The sequence below is a fragment of the Pelodiscus sinensis genome, chromosome 1, assembly GCF_052426305.1.
Source record: "Pelodiscus sinensis isolate ZL-2025 chromosome 1, ASM5242630v1, whole genome shotgun sequence".
NCBI classification, from domain to species: Eukaryota; Metazoa; Chordata; order Testudines; family Trionychidae; genus Pelodiscus; species Pelodiscus sinensis.
This window is the reverse complement of record NC_143052.1, coordinates 167,764,012-167,782,211: the sequence shown is the minus strand read 5'-3', so window position 1 is coordinate 167,782,211 and position 18,200 is coordinate 167,764,012. Positions and strand designations below refer to the sequence as shown.

Here is an 18,200-nt window from a genome sequence, read left to right as displayed (position 1 = left end):
CCTTTCAGTAAGAAGTGTGCATGTGCATATAGAGTCACACAGAGAATTTTACAACATCATAATTAGTTTAGATGCCTAAAAATATATACAACTCCAGAAGTTATAGTTCTATATTCACCCTCATGGTATGTGTGAAAGAATAATTCTGCTCCATCATTAGTGTTATAAATAATCTTACACGATAAGCCTAATTTTTATTCTTGAGCTCTAAAATTTACAAACACCATCATCATATATTGTTTTCAATACAGACAAGTCTGATCTGGGATTAACATTCTTTTTTTCTGAAAAAGCACAAAGTTAATGGACAATGGGTTCCTATATCGTGAGACTCCCGCAAAGAAGGAGTTAAATACAGTTCCAAGATTCTCAAGATTGGGGGGGGGGGAGGCTGTTTGCTGCAAAGAGGGGAACCCCCCCCCCACACACACACAAGGTTCAACTCTCTTCACTAAGATGCAGGCCCCAGGACCTACAATTAGTCGATCAACATCTGATTTCAAGAGCAATTAACATTTGATTTCATAACATCGTCAGGAAACATGGACTCTGGAGAACCTACCGCAGCACCTCAAAGAGATGCTGGAGATCTGTGCTTCCATTTAAAGAGTTCAGAATGCAACTTCCAGCCTTTTTCTTTGCACATACACTGAATTTAGACTGCTACCCACGGCAAGGGAATTTGTCGATAGAAAAACAATTTTTCCTCAAAAACTTAGCAGCAGGTTCTCCATGCAGATCTCAGCAGGTCCAAAGGAAATAGGGGACTTCTCCTCTGATCTCCTCACACCCTTAAGTCTCGCTCAACTTTTCTATCCTCTAGAAGAAAAGTGCTGCTCCCTTGTAGACCTCAGGAAGCTATTTTGGCTGGCTCTTAGGGCTATTTTTTGATCATTTTGGGGTGGGGAAACCTATTAAAAGCTGTGTGGGCATCTTCATGGAATCTACCAAGGTCAGCAAGGGGACCGTAGGAGCCCTGATGGGCAGCCCAAGGCTCATGGGAGTCAGCGAAGTTTCAGATTCTGCCTAAAGTTGGTGGAAGAGGGAAGAATATCTCCACTCCCTATGATCCCCTCTACGGACAATGGTGAACAGCTGAAGTAGGAGGGACTTTCCCCCTTTATTCTACCAACTCGCAAAGCCTTCTAGAATCTGTATTTCCCTCACCCCACTTCCTGCAGACATTAAGCAGTCAATGGGAATGTGGCTCTCCTCTTACAACTCTTGACAGCAATCTCCTACCCTGAGAGTCTAAAGAGGTTCACAGAAGTCAGACTATTTCTGTGTCCTTGAAGTCTGTAGATTCAGAACTTTTCTTGGAAGGATAGCAGGCAACTAACAGGATTCCTTCCTTTGGGCCTCCTAAGCATTGCTGGATCAGAGCTCCTTAGATTTGCAGGAACAGGGCACCTTTTTAGCGGTTCTTGAGTTTTTCAGATGGTTCTAAGGAAATTCTAATATAAAAAAGCTTCATGCAGGTGATGTAAACTGCATGTACAAGTCAGTGGTTTGAGCTCATGTCCTTCAAGGAGGCCACAGGAGAAAATGGTGAAGATATGTCTTCAGATTCTTGATATGGGTAATATAAAACACAAGCAGGGCAAACCCAGGCCTCCTCGTAAAGCAGCAAATACAGGAAGGGCAAAACCCCAGTTTTTCTCCTTTTTGCAAGTTACTTACAAGGTAACTTCAGACTATGCTCAGTGAGTACTTTTCCAATTGCTCATAATTACTGATTTCCAAAAAATAAGCACAAAGAATCTCATGGAAGAATGAGTCACATGCTATGTTTGGAGCTTTTGTTCAGCCATTTTTGAGTTACTCGTGAACCAAACCAAAAAAAAAATTGCTTTTCTTTAAGCCTAAATCAGTGTAGTTCTCTTCCCCTCTCTACCTCCCACACACAAACTCACACTCCCACAGCTCAAAGGAGGCTGAAGGGATTTCCTTCCACACTTCGCTAAATCATTCATCTCCGGGCTTAGAAAAGGTCTGGGAAGTTTCAGCCCAAATGGAGATTTATATACAATATTAGTTATACTGTGTGTAATCTACACTGTAATCACCTGGCGACACTGGGATCTTTCTGTTCACGCCAACTCAGCTGGAAATGTTTCCTAAGAAAAGATTTCATGGATATGAATTTTCACAATCCCCGAGACCATTTTTCCATTTAGGGGCACAAATTCTCTCCACAGGGAATTAAGTCCCTGCTAAAACCTTTCCAGTCTCCTGATATTTTGCCAGCCTCATTGCATATCCCCTGGGAGAAGTCCCAATGAAATAGTCTGGGAATGTGTGGAAAAAAACCCAAAACAAAAAAACCCCTATGACTGTATTCCCACGTGCTTACATCCAGAAAGGAATATGTATAATCTAGTCTGACTTTTTTCTCTAGTACAGGCCAGAGAATTTCAACCAGCGAGTCCTTCATCAAGCTCAATAATTTTTGACTGAACTAGAGCATTGCAGTTAGAAAGGCATCCTGTCTTGATTCAAACACTTCAAAAGATGGAGAATCCACCACTTCCCTTGGTAATTTGTTCATTATCCTCACTGTTCAAAATGTGTGTCTTATTCCCAGTCTGAATTGGACTGGCTTTGCTTTCCAGCCCTTGGTTCTTGTCATGTGTGAAAGGCTGCAGACACAGGTGCTGGAAAGGCTGAGGAAGGGTTCTCTTCCCATGTCACTTTGTTGTATGTGGCACGAGCACATATTTGGCAGCAGCAGGGAACAAAGAAACTGCCATATCAGATCAGACCAGTGGACCACCCAGCTCAGACCCTGTCTCTGACAGCAGCCAGCCTCAGCTGTTTCAGAAGAAGGTGCAAGAAGCCCCCCAAAGTGAGCAGTTATGAAATAATCTCCCCCTAGCAGAAATTGCTTCCTAATTCCCTCATCAGGTAGAGAGCTGGGAGTTCTGTTTCCAGACGAGACAGGTCACAATATTGCTCTGCTTCAGTTTCTCCATATGGAGAATGGCAGTGATCCAGCTTGCTAAACAGCTTGGATAAAAGCTCCAATCTGAATGCCTGAAGAAGCTTTCAACCCATGTAATTATCTCCCATCAGATGCACATGCAAGACCAGAAGGTTCCTTTACACAGATCTTTAAGTCACACGAGGTCGCATTTCAAACCAGAACATAGCACGTTTTAAAAAAAAAGTCATTCGAATGATTTAAAAATGGAAAAAATATTTGGATATAAATTCCATGCTCTCCACACCCCTACTCCTCCATGGAGCCAGGGAGGTGCCAGTGTTTAAAAAAAACAATTCACAGGCCTTCCAGCCACAGCAGGGAAGAAGACAACTGATCCCCAAATCTTATTTCAGGATTTCTGTGTCTGCAGTACCCCTATGTTCTCCTTCCAGATTAACGAAGGGACACAGAGAATTTAGCTCAAGCTGTTGCTATTGCCTGACCTTGCTGCCCCCAGTGCGGTGGCAGAGCATGGGGTGAGGCAAGAATGCAAAGAAAAGAGGGAGCTGGCAACGGGCATGGAAGAGTCATGCGGCTGCCATACCCCTCTCTCCTTCCCCAAATCAATCCTGAGCTGGCTGTTGAACATGCAGGCTGGAGTCAGACATGGCTTCCTCCTGTGTTCACTGGAGAAAGGACAGTCACATTGTCATGTTTGGGGAGTGCCACACAGAAAGTGGCAGATATGCCACTATAACAATGGTATGCCATTTCTCACTATGCAGCAAGCCAAGTCAGGACCCTCACAGTTTGGGAGGGAGAGGAAGGGTCTCTCTCTGGCACCTCCAGAACCCAATGCATGCAACCAACTTACCTGGCTGTTTCACTGTGACCGTAGTCAGCCCTGAAAGGTCTTCTGCACGTTTGTACCACTGGTTACTGGGATCTAAGAGCCACTCCTCCACGCGGCAGTCATAGGCCCCGCTGTCTTGCACTGTCACATTCTGGAGGGTGAGCAGGTACAGGCCTGGGGAAGGACTTTCCAAATTCAACCTTCCCTTCAGGCCGCTCAGAGTTGCCAGGTCTCCATACTGCAGCGTGGCCTGGCGGCTCAGCTGTGCCACTGCCTCTTTCTCTGGGTGACCAGATTTCCACACGTACCATTCCACTGACAGCTGTGATGTAGGGCTGGTCCGGTTGGTGACTGCACACTCTAGTGTCACCCACTGGTTCTCCAGAACCGTGAGGTTCTTCTGGGTCTGGTTCACCTGCAGGTGGTTGTCTGAGGGAGAAAACGAGAAAGAAATTAGAGCAATAAGGTGACTGCCACAACCACTGTCCTTTCTCACCCCAGCCACAACCAGAACCAGGCTCTCAGCTCTTTAGGGTTCCCTCTTTGTTTTGTGGAACATCTAGAAGAATTTAGGGTGTGGTAAAGAAAGAGAAGACTAGGATTTTCACAGGAGTCTTACATTCAATGGAATCGGGGGACCTAAATCTCATAGGGCCGCCCCCCTTTTTTTTAGGCAAAATAAAGACAAAGGCACCTGGTCCCCATGGCACGGGGGCCAGAGAGGTACCGCAGGCACAGCAATCCTCCAATAGGATCTGGAGATTCTGAATGTAGATGACCTGGAGCTGAAGGGGGTCACCCATGCTGCCACTAGATAGGGAATTTCTCCTCCATTTGACCTACAACTTAAGAGGACACTGATGGTGGCTGCAATCAGCTATGTATGCACATAATGTATGTGTCCCAGACTCTGAACAAACTGCCAATGCAAACCCTCATAAAAGGCAAGGTTTGAGCTTCCCTGGCACAGTAGATGCCCTGTCACTACAGAACAGAGATGGGAGATAACGGATCTCTCATAACACTGAGTGGCATAGGGCGTAGGGGTGCAAAAGGCAACAGTGCATGACAACACTGCCCCTCTCATCTCATATGGATCCCCATGCGTGAGACACCCTCCACCCCTCTGAAATCTGTACTTCTCTGAATCAGAGTCAGAGGGTTTGTGCAGTGCTGTGAACAGCTGGGTTTGGTGTCCAATGGGCACTCAGGCCATATACTCTAGTGAGTCTGGCATGTTTCATGGTCTGGGTAAACAGACACGGCAACACCTGACCTAGAGGCTAGAGACTGACCGTACGAGGACTGCAGGATAATGGCCTCTGTCATGCCTAGGCCCAGACTGCTGAAGCACTGAAGAACTGATTACCAGTAAAGAATTGTGAGCTGAGCCCTGCATCTGCGTATCATCTTTCTGCAGACCTGCCTGCCAGCTGCGCTCTTCCTCCGTCCTACCCCTGACCTACAGGGCATTCTTCCTCACCTGCAGGCATCTTCACTCCCAGAGGAAGCTGGAGCCCTCTGTTTGGGCAAGGCAGGCCCCTTCTCCAGGAGGAGGCCCGTTCATACGCCTCTGGAGGGAGACGTGGCTCAGGGAGGCTGCCAGCCCTTAAAGATTCTCTCCCCCCTCCCCGCAATAGCCCTGCTCCCCTGCGTCTCTGTGATTGGTGACTGCTTTGCAGAGAGGGGCAGGAGCCTGATTAATTCAGTACATCCTTATTACCTCCATTTCCCATCTCTGCCAATGACATCCTCTGCCATGGAAACCACCAGTAGAGCAGAACTCGCGCTCCCTGGCAGCCAGCTTCCCACCTCATTAAACTCATTACTCACATCTCTCATGCAGAGTGCAAGGAGCTGAGACACACTCCCGCCAGGATATTGGCATAGAGTAAAATTAAACTGGATAGGAAAGAGCCCTGCATGCACAGCTCTGCCAGATACACATGCTTGCCCCCTCTCATTAGGTTGCCAATCGCCACTCCAGCTGCAGGACACTGTCTCAGACAGAACCCTTCTTTGCTCCGGCAGGAGTTACACTCTGTCCACACTTACAGTTGATCAACAAAACTTTTATTGTTCCTGGCTTCTTAACTCCTCTGGCCCCTAAACAACAGAAGCTTTGCCGAGGCAAGTGCGAGTGTGAACGCTGCTGTGTCAGCAGGCGTACTCTCCTGCCCACAAAGCAAAAGCCACTCCTGGGGGCTGGAAGTATTTGGGCAGTGAAAGAGCCGACAAACCATGTTCACACGCACTGACATTTAGCAACACAGCTGTGTCAACACAGCCTTGTTGTTAAAAGTTAAATAGTGTAGACATACCCTCACTTAACATTGACATGAGAAGGGCTGTCCCATGCTAGCTAAGCCCAACCTCAACTTGAGCATTTCCCTTCCCAAGACAAAGCCCCAGACAAATAAAGGCATCTTCAACCCCTTCTCCAGAAAGATCTACCCTATGAGAGCTGCTGATCCCATCTCCTCCTCCCCCAAATCAATCCTCTGCTTTCAACACGTTGAAATGTGCCATTCCACACCCCCCCTCTTCATGGCAGATCCCCTTCCATCGTCTCCTCACACAGTCCTGCTCTAGCTTCTCTCCCAAACCCTTCAGAAGTGCGCCAAATGGCACCCTCCACTGTGCTGATTCATGACTTTCTGACTAAATCAAAAGATGGAAGTGAGGAGATGGAGTTGCATGGAGAGTGCAGGCCATGGGCTGCCTGAGCCAGGGAACTGTGGAGGCAAGGCAAGACTTGTGCCAGGCAACACTACTGCTTACCCCACTTCTGCAAAACATCCCCAATCCTAACATTGGGCCCCTTAAAACTCCATTTCCCAGTGCCAGCCATGTAGAAAGTAGCCAGTTCTCAAAGGACTTATGCATACACCCGGAAAAGTAAAATCACACTTCCTTATTGCTGTGGGAGGCAGGCTGCTCTTCACCTCCCCCTTTTTTAACACAGTGTTAAAGCTCAGACGGATGGTAAAACACATCCCCAGCTGCATTCCTTATCCCATCGGTCTGTTTCCATTCCTGAACCTCCTGGGGTTTCCCTTGTGTGAGGGAGAAGGGGGCAGAGGGAGTCCTTGAGGACAGAGTCCCCATTTGAAGGGGAAGCTTCGCTGAGGGGCTGAGCTGTGTCACTCCCTCCTGGCAGGGTGAGCTGAAGAGTCCTGCTTGGTTTGAAAACCAATCAGTCAGTTTAGGGAGGAAACAGACATCTCGAATGCAGATGATACAAGTGACAGTGGAACAGACTCAGGCTGCAAACGTGATACACACACGTAAGCCCCAGGTGCTCCTGGGGGCAAGCAGGCAGAAGGGCAGTGGCTCTAAGGTCCAGCATGACAGAGTAAGGCTGAGACGTCACTTATTCTAGCCTACCATTTAGCAGGGTCTCCGGGGCCGAAGGAAACAGGCGTGGAACGACTGACCTTTTTGCAGGAATGCCTGCGCAGCTTTCTAACCACACACCACCCCAGCCAGAAGAGAGGAACTTGCCAGATCCCAGCACTGCTGCTGGGAGGGGAGGCACATTCCAAGAGCAGGCAGCGAGCAAGGGGATGTGCGGCAAAGTGGTAAGAGAAGCCTGGCTTCCAGTTTGGCCCTGGCTGTGAGGGAAGGCCGGTGCGACTGGGCCCAGTTTGGGAACAAAGGTTTAGCGGGTGAGAGGGAGAAAAGAGAGAGGGATTTAGCTCAATTGGGCCAAACTTGAGCATGAAGATTTAGTTCAGCTGCAGTTCTTGGGCACAGTTAATGGCTGGGGCGAGGGTTTGCTGGGGAACGCGCCCTGTTGGCATGGTCCGTGTTACCTGGCTGCTTGACGGTGACCTCGGTTCGCCCAGACACCTCCTCCGCCAGCTTGTACCAGGCATGGTTGGGGCTGAGCAGCCACTCCTCCACATGGCAGTAGTAGCTGCCGCTGTCACTGACCTCGGCCCGCTGGACAGTAAGGCTGAAGAGCCCCCCGGAGGAGGACCTCTCGAACAGCAGCCTCCCCCGCAGCCCCTCCTCCTCGGCGTAGGTGCCGTACTCGAAAGCAGAGCTGTGGGTTGTCTTGAGGATGAGCTTGCCATCGGCGTCGGACGGCTTGTGGACGTACCACAGCACCGCGAAGTGAGAGTCTGGGCTGGTCTGCGATTTCACGGAGCAGTTCAGCGGGATGGGCCTGCTCTCCACCAGGGTGATGCTCCGCTTCGATTTGCTGACCTGCAGCTTGGTCACTAGGAGGAAGACAAGGGGAGAAGGAGACAAAGAAGATTATTAAGACAAAGCGCCACGCCCCACACGCACAGCCCTCCCCCTACATGCTGTCTCCTTCAGTCTGCCTGCCCTCTCCTTGTTTGAGGCTAAACAGGCCCTCGAGCCAGAGGAATTTAGAGAGCCCTGAACTGAATCTCCTTCCCTTCATTTCCATGAACTCCCCCCCAGCTCCCTCTGTGAGAGGCCTGGTTTCTCACAGGTGCCTCAGGCCCCCTTAGAAGAATGCTGCCTTAATCCAGGCTGGCTGTAGGCATCCGGCCTAGCAGGAGATTCACATACATCATCTGTTCTCCAGAGGGTCCAATTTCCTCCATCCCTAGAGCTGCACTTTCTATGCCAACACTTGTTTTTCCAATGGTTCCAACTCAGGCCTCCATGCTGCTGCCCCAGAAAGCCACCTGCAGATAGCCCATGTTAGAAAAACCACCCTGCCGCGCCCCATTCACTTCACTGAACTGAAAGCTTTGGAAAGGCTATTTGGGACCAGATCAACAGGGATGTTAAAACATGAGCATGTGAGAAACAGCTATTCATCTGGAACAGAAGAGGAAGGAAGCAGAGTCTGGTTAGTGGTCAAAACCCGTGATGGAGAGTCAGGAATTCTGTGCCAAGTTCTGCCACGTACTTGCTGTCTGATCTCGGGCAAATCACAGAAAACTCCACACTCTTAGCTCCCCTTCCCACCCCCTAAACCTATTACTTTCACCAGTTCAGCTCCCCAGTGGCAGTAAAATAGACTGCACTAGTGAATTCAACACACAACACCCAATGGTATTTCAGCCACTGTATTTAGATTTGCTTTGAACAGGGAGACAAAACCCTGCTACCCTCTCTATGCTGAAACAAGAATCATGGACTGACAGGCTTTTCATTGTATGCCATGGGCTATATCTAATAAAACGGGCCTCATTCCCGAACTAGTGTCTCTAGCAACTACTGTAAACACAAACAGAATAAGTCTCAGGGGGGTAGCTGTGCACAGCCACCCCAACTGAATTTGTCGCGTTAACACTGGTCCTACATTTGATAAGTAACACTCTTCTTTTGTTATACTAGTGGGCATATTTATTGTTTTAGAATGTCACTCTGTGGCCCACCGCCCCTCCCTGGTACTCCAGGGCGTGGAAACCATGCAGCCTCCCCTCTCCCCACATACCCTTGGCTAAGACCCTGTACTCCCAGACCCCTCTAAATTCCTTCCCCCCGGGGAGACTCTGCACCCTCCAACACCCCTTCCTCTGAGACCCCACACTCCCAGCCTGCTCCTGCCCCCTCCCCCTGGCCACACACCCACCACTAGCCTGCCCTTGCACCCTCCCCTGCCGTTGCATCCTCCCCCCATGCCAGACACCCTCCCCCCAGCTAGACACCTACCTCCAGAGGGGGGTTGGCGAGTGTAGCGAGCAGGGGGCGCAGCCCCATAGTGTGTGTGTGTGTGTGTATACACACACACCCACCCACACCCACGCCCACACTTCTCCCTGCCTCTGTAAATTCCACTCCAATTCATCTGATGAAGTGAGTTTTACCCACAAAAGCTTATGCCTTAATAAAGCTATTCGTCTCTAAAATGCCACAGGACTCCTTGTTGTTTTTACAAACAAAATAGTGCCGGTCCTGCAATTTTGGGGCTGTCTGGGATTCAATATGCCCAAAATCCCACTGAACCGAGATCTGAAGTGAGAAGCAGGGTATGAGTAGACCCACAACTGGGCCCAGTCAACATCTGACTCAGTCCATCTCCCTTCCTCCCGGGTCTAGCAAACTGGGATAGAGTTACCACCATAGAACAGCTGATATAGGAAATAGATTGGGATAAAGTACTGGGGAGAGGAATAGGATGGGGGAACCCAGACTTCACAGTTAGAAGGGATTTACCCCAAGTCCCTGCACAGAGGGCACTAATGGATCACCATACAAGCTAATGAGAGTCAGACCCATAAGTACTCAGATAGAATAACTCCAGATGCAGTGAGGAATGAGCGCTGGTGCTTCTGGCAGATGGCATCTTCCCCTCCATGTCAGCACTGCCCCAGTTCCCCGACATGCTGTTTTCTTTGCTAATGGAAGTGCCATCTTTCAGATCAGAGTTATTCATGCTGCTCTTGGTGCATGTAGCTCTATAATGCCCACAAGAGCCAGACACCCAAAGGTCCAAATCAGGTAATTACAATTTCTACCTAAATTTCACCTGCATTTTTTGTGTCTGTTGGTGATGTGGCGGTCCTATTATGCATTAACCCCATTGGAGAAAAATTAGCCAGTGCTCAGCACCCACTGTCAGCCAAGTTCCTACGGCTACCTCTCTTCTCGCCCCCAGTGCCTCTTGCTCACTAGCACCCCTGCTGATCTACTCTTCCTCCTCCCTCCCAGACTCTCCCGCCCCCATGACAATAGCTGTTTCATTGTGTTCAGAGGCTCTGGGAGGGAGAGGGTGGAAAAAGGTAGGGCCAGGGTGGGGACTTGGGGGAAGAGGCAGAGCAGAGTAAGGGCAGGGGTGAAAGTTGAGTGTGAGTGTGAGTGGTGGGGGCGGGGAGAGGTGTCAAACAACCCTCTGGCCAGAGGAGAAGTCGATGCCTATGCTTTCCTGAATGGCTATATTGTGTTGCTGTGTATGGTAGTACTGCTGCTGTGTTTCGCTCCAGGCATTTTTGTGCTGGGAGAAGGGATTCTGTACACAGTTTGTAAAACTATTATTGATGTTTACAAAGCATCCTGGGAACAAGGGATACCACAGGACTATAGGATGGGATGCTCAACTGGCGGATCAAAGGAGTGCTGCAGATTTACACCAGCTGAGGATTTGTCCCCACCAGTTCTATTTATTAGGAAGCAATGCGGTCTCCTCCCGCCGACTTCTACAATCTCAACTGCCCAGTCAGCCAAGCAGAATGTGTGTGACAGAAGGGCACACACACAAACAGCATCAAATGGAAGGAAGAGGCTCCCCCGACAAGGGCACTTTCCTGCTCTAAGATAACAGCTGAAGATACGGTCCTACTATCACATACAAGTCCTTTGGGAGCCTGTACTGCCTTTGGCTTTAATCAGTATGCTAACAAAGAGTAGAGAACTGTGTTATGGAATGGTACACTGGGAGTGGGGGCTAGGAGGGGTGTATGTGTGGGAATAGCCCCCAGCTCTCGTCTCTGGGGATTTACTTTATAGAGAGATTTAGGCTCATGCTGCTCTATTCCTCCTAGCCCAATCCACCAAGCAGGTTGCACCAAGACCCACTGCGCCTCTGGCTCATTCTAGGTGGGAAAAGGTTATTTCAAGTCTTAAACCAGTCCTCCAGTTCCTGGGATGAAAACCAATAAAAAAAAGGAAGGCAAATCTCAGCAGCTCGTTTCTACCCCCTTCAATCCCCTTTCCAGCAGTTTATTTTTAATTGGTACAGGATTATTTTCTGCAACTGTTGCTAAGGAAACCTCAGTTGCTATAGCAACTGTATATGTTAAATTGCTTGCTTATATCTATTAAAATTCACTATATACACATGCTGTGAGTTGTGGGGACATACTGTATCTCTGTACACATGCCCATGGTGTATACTGTATCTATAATAGAAACATGAAAAATAGAGATTTTTAAAAATCCCTCCTACTTTCCTTCCCACATTACAGCACTTCAAGGGGAGGAGAGCTGAGAGGACAGAGAAGGGATATTTTTAAGGCTGGTGCTTCTGGGCAACAGACCCATGTCTCACATGGGAAGGATCTTTTCTACTGATGTGGTAAAAGTGCAGTCCCAGATAAAAAAAAAATAGCGATTCACACACACACACACACACACACACACACACACACACACACACACACACACACACACACACACACACACACACACACACACACACACACACACACACACACACACACACACACACACACCTGTATTTCACCAGTGGTGGCCAGTACTGCATCTCCATCACTGGCAGCTACAGTGTGGACACGGATCAGAAGTTTGTACCACCACTTCATGTAAGCCTGGCTCTGAGACCAGCTCAGTCCCAGGAACAGCACAGCTTCCATGTTAGCAACAGGTCTTAAAATACAACTCATTGTTCTAGTCTAGACGTGCCCTTAGAAAACACCCATACTGTTTTTTGCTCCCTTTCTACAACCTAGAAGCTGTGCACCCCACAGACTGGTGGGTATGCTCTGAGAGGTGTGCCTGAAGTAACTCCAGAATCAGGCAGAGAGCTAAGAAGCAATCTGGTACTATTCCTGACACGGGACGATAAATCCTTCACCTAGACACTGGATAAAAAGCAGAAATTATTGTGGGAGTTTGTTACACATATGTTATTAGGTGAGAAATTGCTCTGATTGCCTCCACTTGTCTCAGAAGCTTTTTGTGCTTAGAAGGTTTTGGAACATGTACTTTTTCTAATGTTTAAAATTCTACAGTAGCTGACAAAGTTGATAGAGACACAGTGGCACAGAATACTCGGAGGACCTACCTCAGCCAGACAGGGACAGGGAGATTGTTTCAATACAGATCTGGGCTCTGCTGTTTCTTTTGTGGCTTTATGGTTCATCTTCAGATGCATGTGAGAGACATGGCAATTATATTGGCCTGAGATAGCATTTGGTTTCAGGCACTGCACTCTCCATGGGCCAACCCTCCAAGTCCTTCTTCAGGAGAACTTCCCATCCCTTCAGTATGAGATTGGCCTGAACAGAAAGAGAGCAAGGGGCGTGGCTCTACAATTCTAAACTGATGCAGTTTTCCTGGAGTTATCATGCTGCACTGCAAAACACCATGAGTAGTGTGCACAGTGATGTGGAGTCACAACTACACAGCACTCTTTGCTAAGCTGTCAAGAGACCAACACTCTCTTAATGGGTCTCAAGACACCTGCTCAATGGAGCCCTGGGAAACAGGTGTGTGTTCTGGTAAAGATATTCTGCAGATAAACTGCAAACCATAATCCAGTCTCTACCCTGTTTCTTGGATTCCCCTAGAGAGAGGAAGAGAGTAAAGAGGATGGTAACTTCATGTAGTATTACTGGCTGCTGATATAACACTAACACATAATTTACACCGGCAACGAGACCAATATCGTTGTTAAATCTGGTGCTGCTAGCATAGTTTCCTAGCCACCAATGGCCAAGTATAACAGTGCAGAGTGTGTGAAGTGCCTGTTAAATTGGCTTTTTGCAGCTGTGTCTGTCAAACACAAGCTATTTAGCCCTGGGGTGGAACACCACAGCTATTTAACAGCACGAAGCAGCAGTACACACACATTCACAAGTAACCTGATAGCTGTAGACGGGATTCCAGGAGGTTAAATGGGTAACTACCCAAGTTGGAATTTGGCCAGGATTTAACATCCCTCTTCTTGGGAAGAATATGGCAGAGGAAATTTGATAATCACAAAGAGGTCAGCATTTCTCATGGCTCAAAGAAAAACACCTCCAGCCACAGAATATCCTTATATTACTTCCATACTGAGCCACTAGCATAACTTTCTGCAGCACCCTGTGCTTTTCATGGAGGTTTCCCACCTTGGTGCTGTATGATGAGGCCCGTCCCTCAGAATCACAAACAAGATGGCATGGCTGCCAACAAACAGTGCATGCACACCACAGAAATGGAAATCATTGCCTTTGCAGCTGAAGCCATTCCCTAATGCATATGAACACAAATATACATCGGGCATGTACGTTGCAGGAGACAACGCGTCTAGTAATTGCAACAGGGAAGGCTGGAAAGAGAATTCAACTGACAGCTCTTATTTATTTATTTTTTACTGACTTGCTGTGTTGGTTCAGTCATTTAATTTCTGTGCCTCGCTTTCCTCACCTGCAGTAAGCACTTTACCAACCTTTGTAAAACACTTTGAAAATCGGCAGCTAAAAAGTGTTCCATAGAGGCAACTATCAGTGCTGCTCTTTGTAAGGCCGGTTAAAGACCTCCCCTTGTAGCTGCCAAGAAAAATCCACCTCAGAGTCCCACTGTGGGCAGACAGGAGGCTTTACTCGCCTATCAAAAATTCTAGGAACCAAGATAATTAACATGGCTGAAAATGCTCCCAGCAGTGTTCTCTTTTAAGGGCGGGGGGGTAGGGAGGGAGTAAAGCTGTGTTACTCTGGTAATTTTCAGGAAGTGCTAGTCCTGCCAAGGGCACCCCAGGGAGACCCAGGGGAGAGCACTCATCTGTTCAGGGAAGGGAGAGGAATCAAGGGCTGCCTTGTCCCACTTTGAAGATTGTCACCTTTGGAGGAGAGCTTTTGCAGAAACAGTGTCTCTCCCCCAGAGAGAACGTATGAACTATTACAAAGTTTCCCAGCAATTGCCCTAGTTTTAAAAGCTTCTGATAGAATTTGGCTGTTGTGGGGGGAGAGGGGAAGGGTAGACGGCAGAGGTAGATCCAAATCCAAAGAGGCCTTGTGCGAAATATGCTGGAAAAAGGTTGACCCACCAACGGGAGTGTGACTGCATGAACTCATAGCTGATGCCCCACAGGATCAAGATTTAATTCTTACAGACAAGGTGGTTTTAGGAGCTGCCAGTCTCCTCAGAGTGTTAGGCTAGTGGATCGTAAAGGATTAATTACAGCCCGGGGGGTCTGCTGGAAAGAGTAGGAAGGAAAATGGGCTGTGACTTGCCTCCTGGTAAGATGCTCGGGGACCGGACAAACTGAGCCAGATCCCCACGAAGACTGTCATACATAAGAGCAACGGATCAGTTCCTGAAGCAGTGGGGCACCCAGAACTGCAGCCCCATCCAGAGCAGTTGCTCGAGCGCTGTGTGTCATCCAAGGTGAGCCCTGCAGGGTGGGCTAAGACTCTTGCCACCCCCTCTAACGCCAGACAGCCCCCATGCTGCAGACAGGAACTGCCACTCAAACCTCCCTCCTTCCTGTCAGTTCCTTCAGAGACAAAGGACAGTTCAGTGGGCACTAGCCTGGGACTCAAGAGCTTTGGGTTCAGTTCCCTGCCGAGACACAAGCTTGAGTCAAGTCACTCGTGTGTCTGCACCTCAGTTGCCCGTAATGTAAAATGGAAATAACAGGACATCCCTACCTTATGAGGCACTCGGGCACAACGGTAATGGGAACCAGAGAAGTACCTCATACAGTTCCTGATTCAGGACTGGCAGCAGGAAAATGGGTGGGTAAGGAGGATGCAAGACCACTGAATTAGCAGGCAGGGAAGAAGACAATTAAGAACAGATAAAGGAGAAGAGTAAAGGAAGGAAATGAAAGCAGAAGGGCTGGTCAGGTTAGGGTGCCTACTGGAGGGGCCAGGAAGCAGAAGAAGGTTCTCCAAGGGTTTAAACATTAAATATAAATCACCATGAAGCAGAGAGAGACGTCAACGTAAGGGCCATTTCCCTGGAGATGCCAGTAACATGGCACTATAGCTCCTGCTACTGTTCCTCTCTTTTAATAGAGCACAATTCCTGCTGAAACTGGATTAGCAGTGCTGCAAATTGCATTAGCCAACATGGGCGGCTGGCTGGTGGGATGAGAGCATGAGAAGAGGAAATAGCATTAGGCTTTGCCTGCTATTATTACTGCTGTTATTAACTTGTCACTTTGCTGTAGTGTTCCTATAACAATGAATGATTGCCTGCAAACAGGGCGACATGATTGAATTACTGGGGAGAACAGCTCCATGGAAAGGTAAGAAGGCCTCTTTCCTGAGGATCTTTCAGTTGCTGTCCAAGTCCAGCACGGACAAGACGCAGACAGAAAAGCCACTGAAGGAAGCTGACTAGCCATTCAGACTTCCAGCCGTGGTTCTGAAAGTAGCGTTCTCCCTTCCGCATAGGAGCCACTTTTGTATGTGCAGCACTGCACACTGATCGCACAATGACAAACACTTTATATTTGTATGAGCTTAATTCCGATTTAGTTCCTCACACATCTATTTGGTGCAGACAACTCAGATACCCAGAACTGATCCTACACTTGCTGTTGGTGTAACAGCAAAGGCTCTTGCAGACGCTTCTAGGTCCTTCATGTAAGACATTCATGTAAGACAGATAAGGAACAAATAAGTGTCATGCGACAGTGGTAAAGAATCACAGAAAGAGCAGTTCTGTGTCCACTTCACTGCACATCATCTGCTTAGAGGTTTCCTCCCATTCCTTCCTGCCTCACCTGTTATTGATTTCAAGAAACAGCACACCTACCATGTATTCATCAGGGCAAAGGTATTTAAAACAGTTAGGCCATGTCTTCACTATGCAGAAGATTGACACTGCCATGGTCAGTCTCCCAGGATTTGATTTAGCGGGTCTACTGAAGACCACTAAATCAAACTCAGAGGGCATCTGTTGGTGCTGGTATTGCTGCATCTCATGAGGAATAAGGGAAGCCGACGGGAGCATATAACATAGGTCAGCTCTAGCTACGTAACTAGCATATCTTAATTCGATCTTCCACCATAGTGTAGACCGGACTTATGTTACCGTTTGTCCTGTAAGAGATGGAGCTGCTCCTTCCCCCCTCCCCCCAACAGAGAGCGGCCTCTGTTAGTTCAGTAATACGCTTTACTACTCCAGTCTTCTCTTCCCGCTCCTTGGGTGGCCTTGGACTGGCACTCTCCAGACTGTGCTGCAAAGGAGGAATAGCCTCCCTCTATCAATGGAATAGCATTGGTCCTCCATTTTCACCTAGCACTGTCCCATGTTCCTCTAAGTTTTATGAGGTCCCTCTCTATAACCATGATTTGATCAGAATGGCTTGAGTTGGCTCCAGTAGGTCCCTTATTCACGTTACCTCTAACATTTCTTTAGCCTTCAAGATCACAGTTCTTCTGCCCACAACACAATATTCTTGGATATGCAGCATAAACAATATCTGTGAAACCCAAGGCCAGCACTATGGGGCTCCCTTAGCCATGGGGAACATTCCTAGGATAGGACAGACATTGATCCAGTCCACTTCCCTGACAGACGCATACAACAATGCTTGATTCCAGCAGCACACTGCACTCTGCAAGCTTCAGTGCATGCTCAATACAGCCAGCATGAGCTAAGAGCTTACGTCCATATGTACCAAGCTCAGATAAATCTACTGCAATACTGCAGCTATCCAAACCTCTGCCTAATCATCGACATCGGTACTAGTAATTTTCCAGAAAACAACTGATTTCCATTATATTTAGTGCCACAACATTTTGGGCAAGAGAATTTTAAACTCCGGTGCTTCTCAATCTTTACTGCAAGGGGTCTGGCAAATTGATTATAGCCTCCCCACTTTTCCCCAAACCCCATCGTATCCTGGAAGAATCCTGCTGAATCAGTGAAAAGTGAATTCCTTGCATTAAGTGTGGGTGTCATGTTTAGCTGCGCAGACCTCTGAAAGCAATCACAAATTGAGGGAAATGCTTATTACCTGTATTCCAGGATTCACCCACCCCCCATTTCACCTCCGCCTCAAATCCCTTGGAGTCCCACAGTGTCTTGGCCCATCTTTCCAGTCACAGCAATTTCGCTGAAACACCTTCCAGAGCCCATGAGTATCGCTCGAGTCAGCCAAAGGGCTGCACTCAAGGGCTACAGAAGGCCCTCTTCACACATCAAAGCTGAAAGCACCCCCTTTGGAGGGTGACTGACAGCAGATTTCAGCCAATGGCTCATCAAGCCTCCATGAATGGCTGACCTGCTACCTTCCCCTAGCAATCAGGGATTCTGCACCATGGCAGCCCTGCTATAGGAGAACGATTTGAGAGATTCCCATTGCTGCACAGTAGAGGCTTGCAGTACCAGCTACAGTAAGACTGTAGAGGATGTGGACTTGTTTCCCACCAGGGGACAGACTCAGACCTCCGCCCCTCATTTCAGACACGTCACTGAACAGCTATCAAATGGCAACAACTCTCAGCCACTGCCTGGGGACAGGTATGAATACGTGACCAAAAATGCCCCCCCCCCTCACTTTTTTGAAATCAGGAAGCCCCATGTAATGAAGTATAAAGGAGGAGGCCAATGTGTCCTACTGATGAGCAGGAAAAAAAAAAAAAACTGATAACCAGGAGGTCCCAAGTTCCAGTCCTGGCTGAACCACTACATCGGGGCTACTCAACACGCGGTCCGCAGGCTGCATGCAGCCCACAGCCCGCTTGTTTGTGGCCCACGGTGCAGTTTGGGTTTACAGAGGGCTCAACACATGGCCTGCGGGTGGGATCCTTTGAACAT

At 48.3% G+C, this 18,200-nt stretch overlaps 1 protein-coding gene across 5 annotated transcripts in view; it reads right to left on the bottom strand.

Moving 5' to 3' along the window:
- Positions 1-18,200, bottom strand: part of IGSF3 (immunoglobulin superfamily member 3) — a 154,389-nt gene that overhangs the window by 7,005 nt on the left and 129,184 nt on the right. For all 5 annotated transcript variants that reach the window (XM_075909263.2, XM_075909248.2, XM_075909275.2 and 2 more), the window contains 2 exons: positions 7,592-8,002; positions 3,798-4,205 (listed from right to left, as the gene is read on the bottom strand). In XM_075909263.2, coding sequence (XP_075765378.2) covers positions 3,798-4,205; positions 7,592-8,002 — 819 coding nt within the window. The remainder of the gene's footprint in view (positions 1-3,797; positions 4,206-7,591; positions 8,003-18,200) is intronic.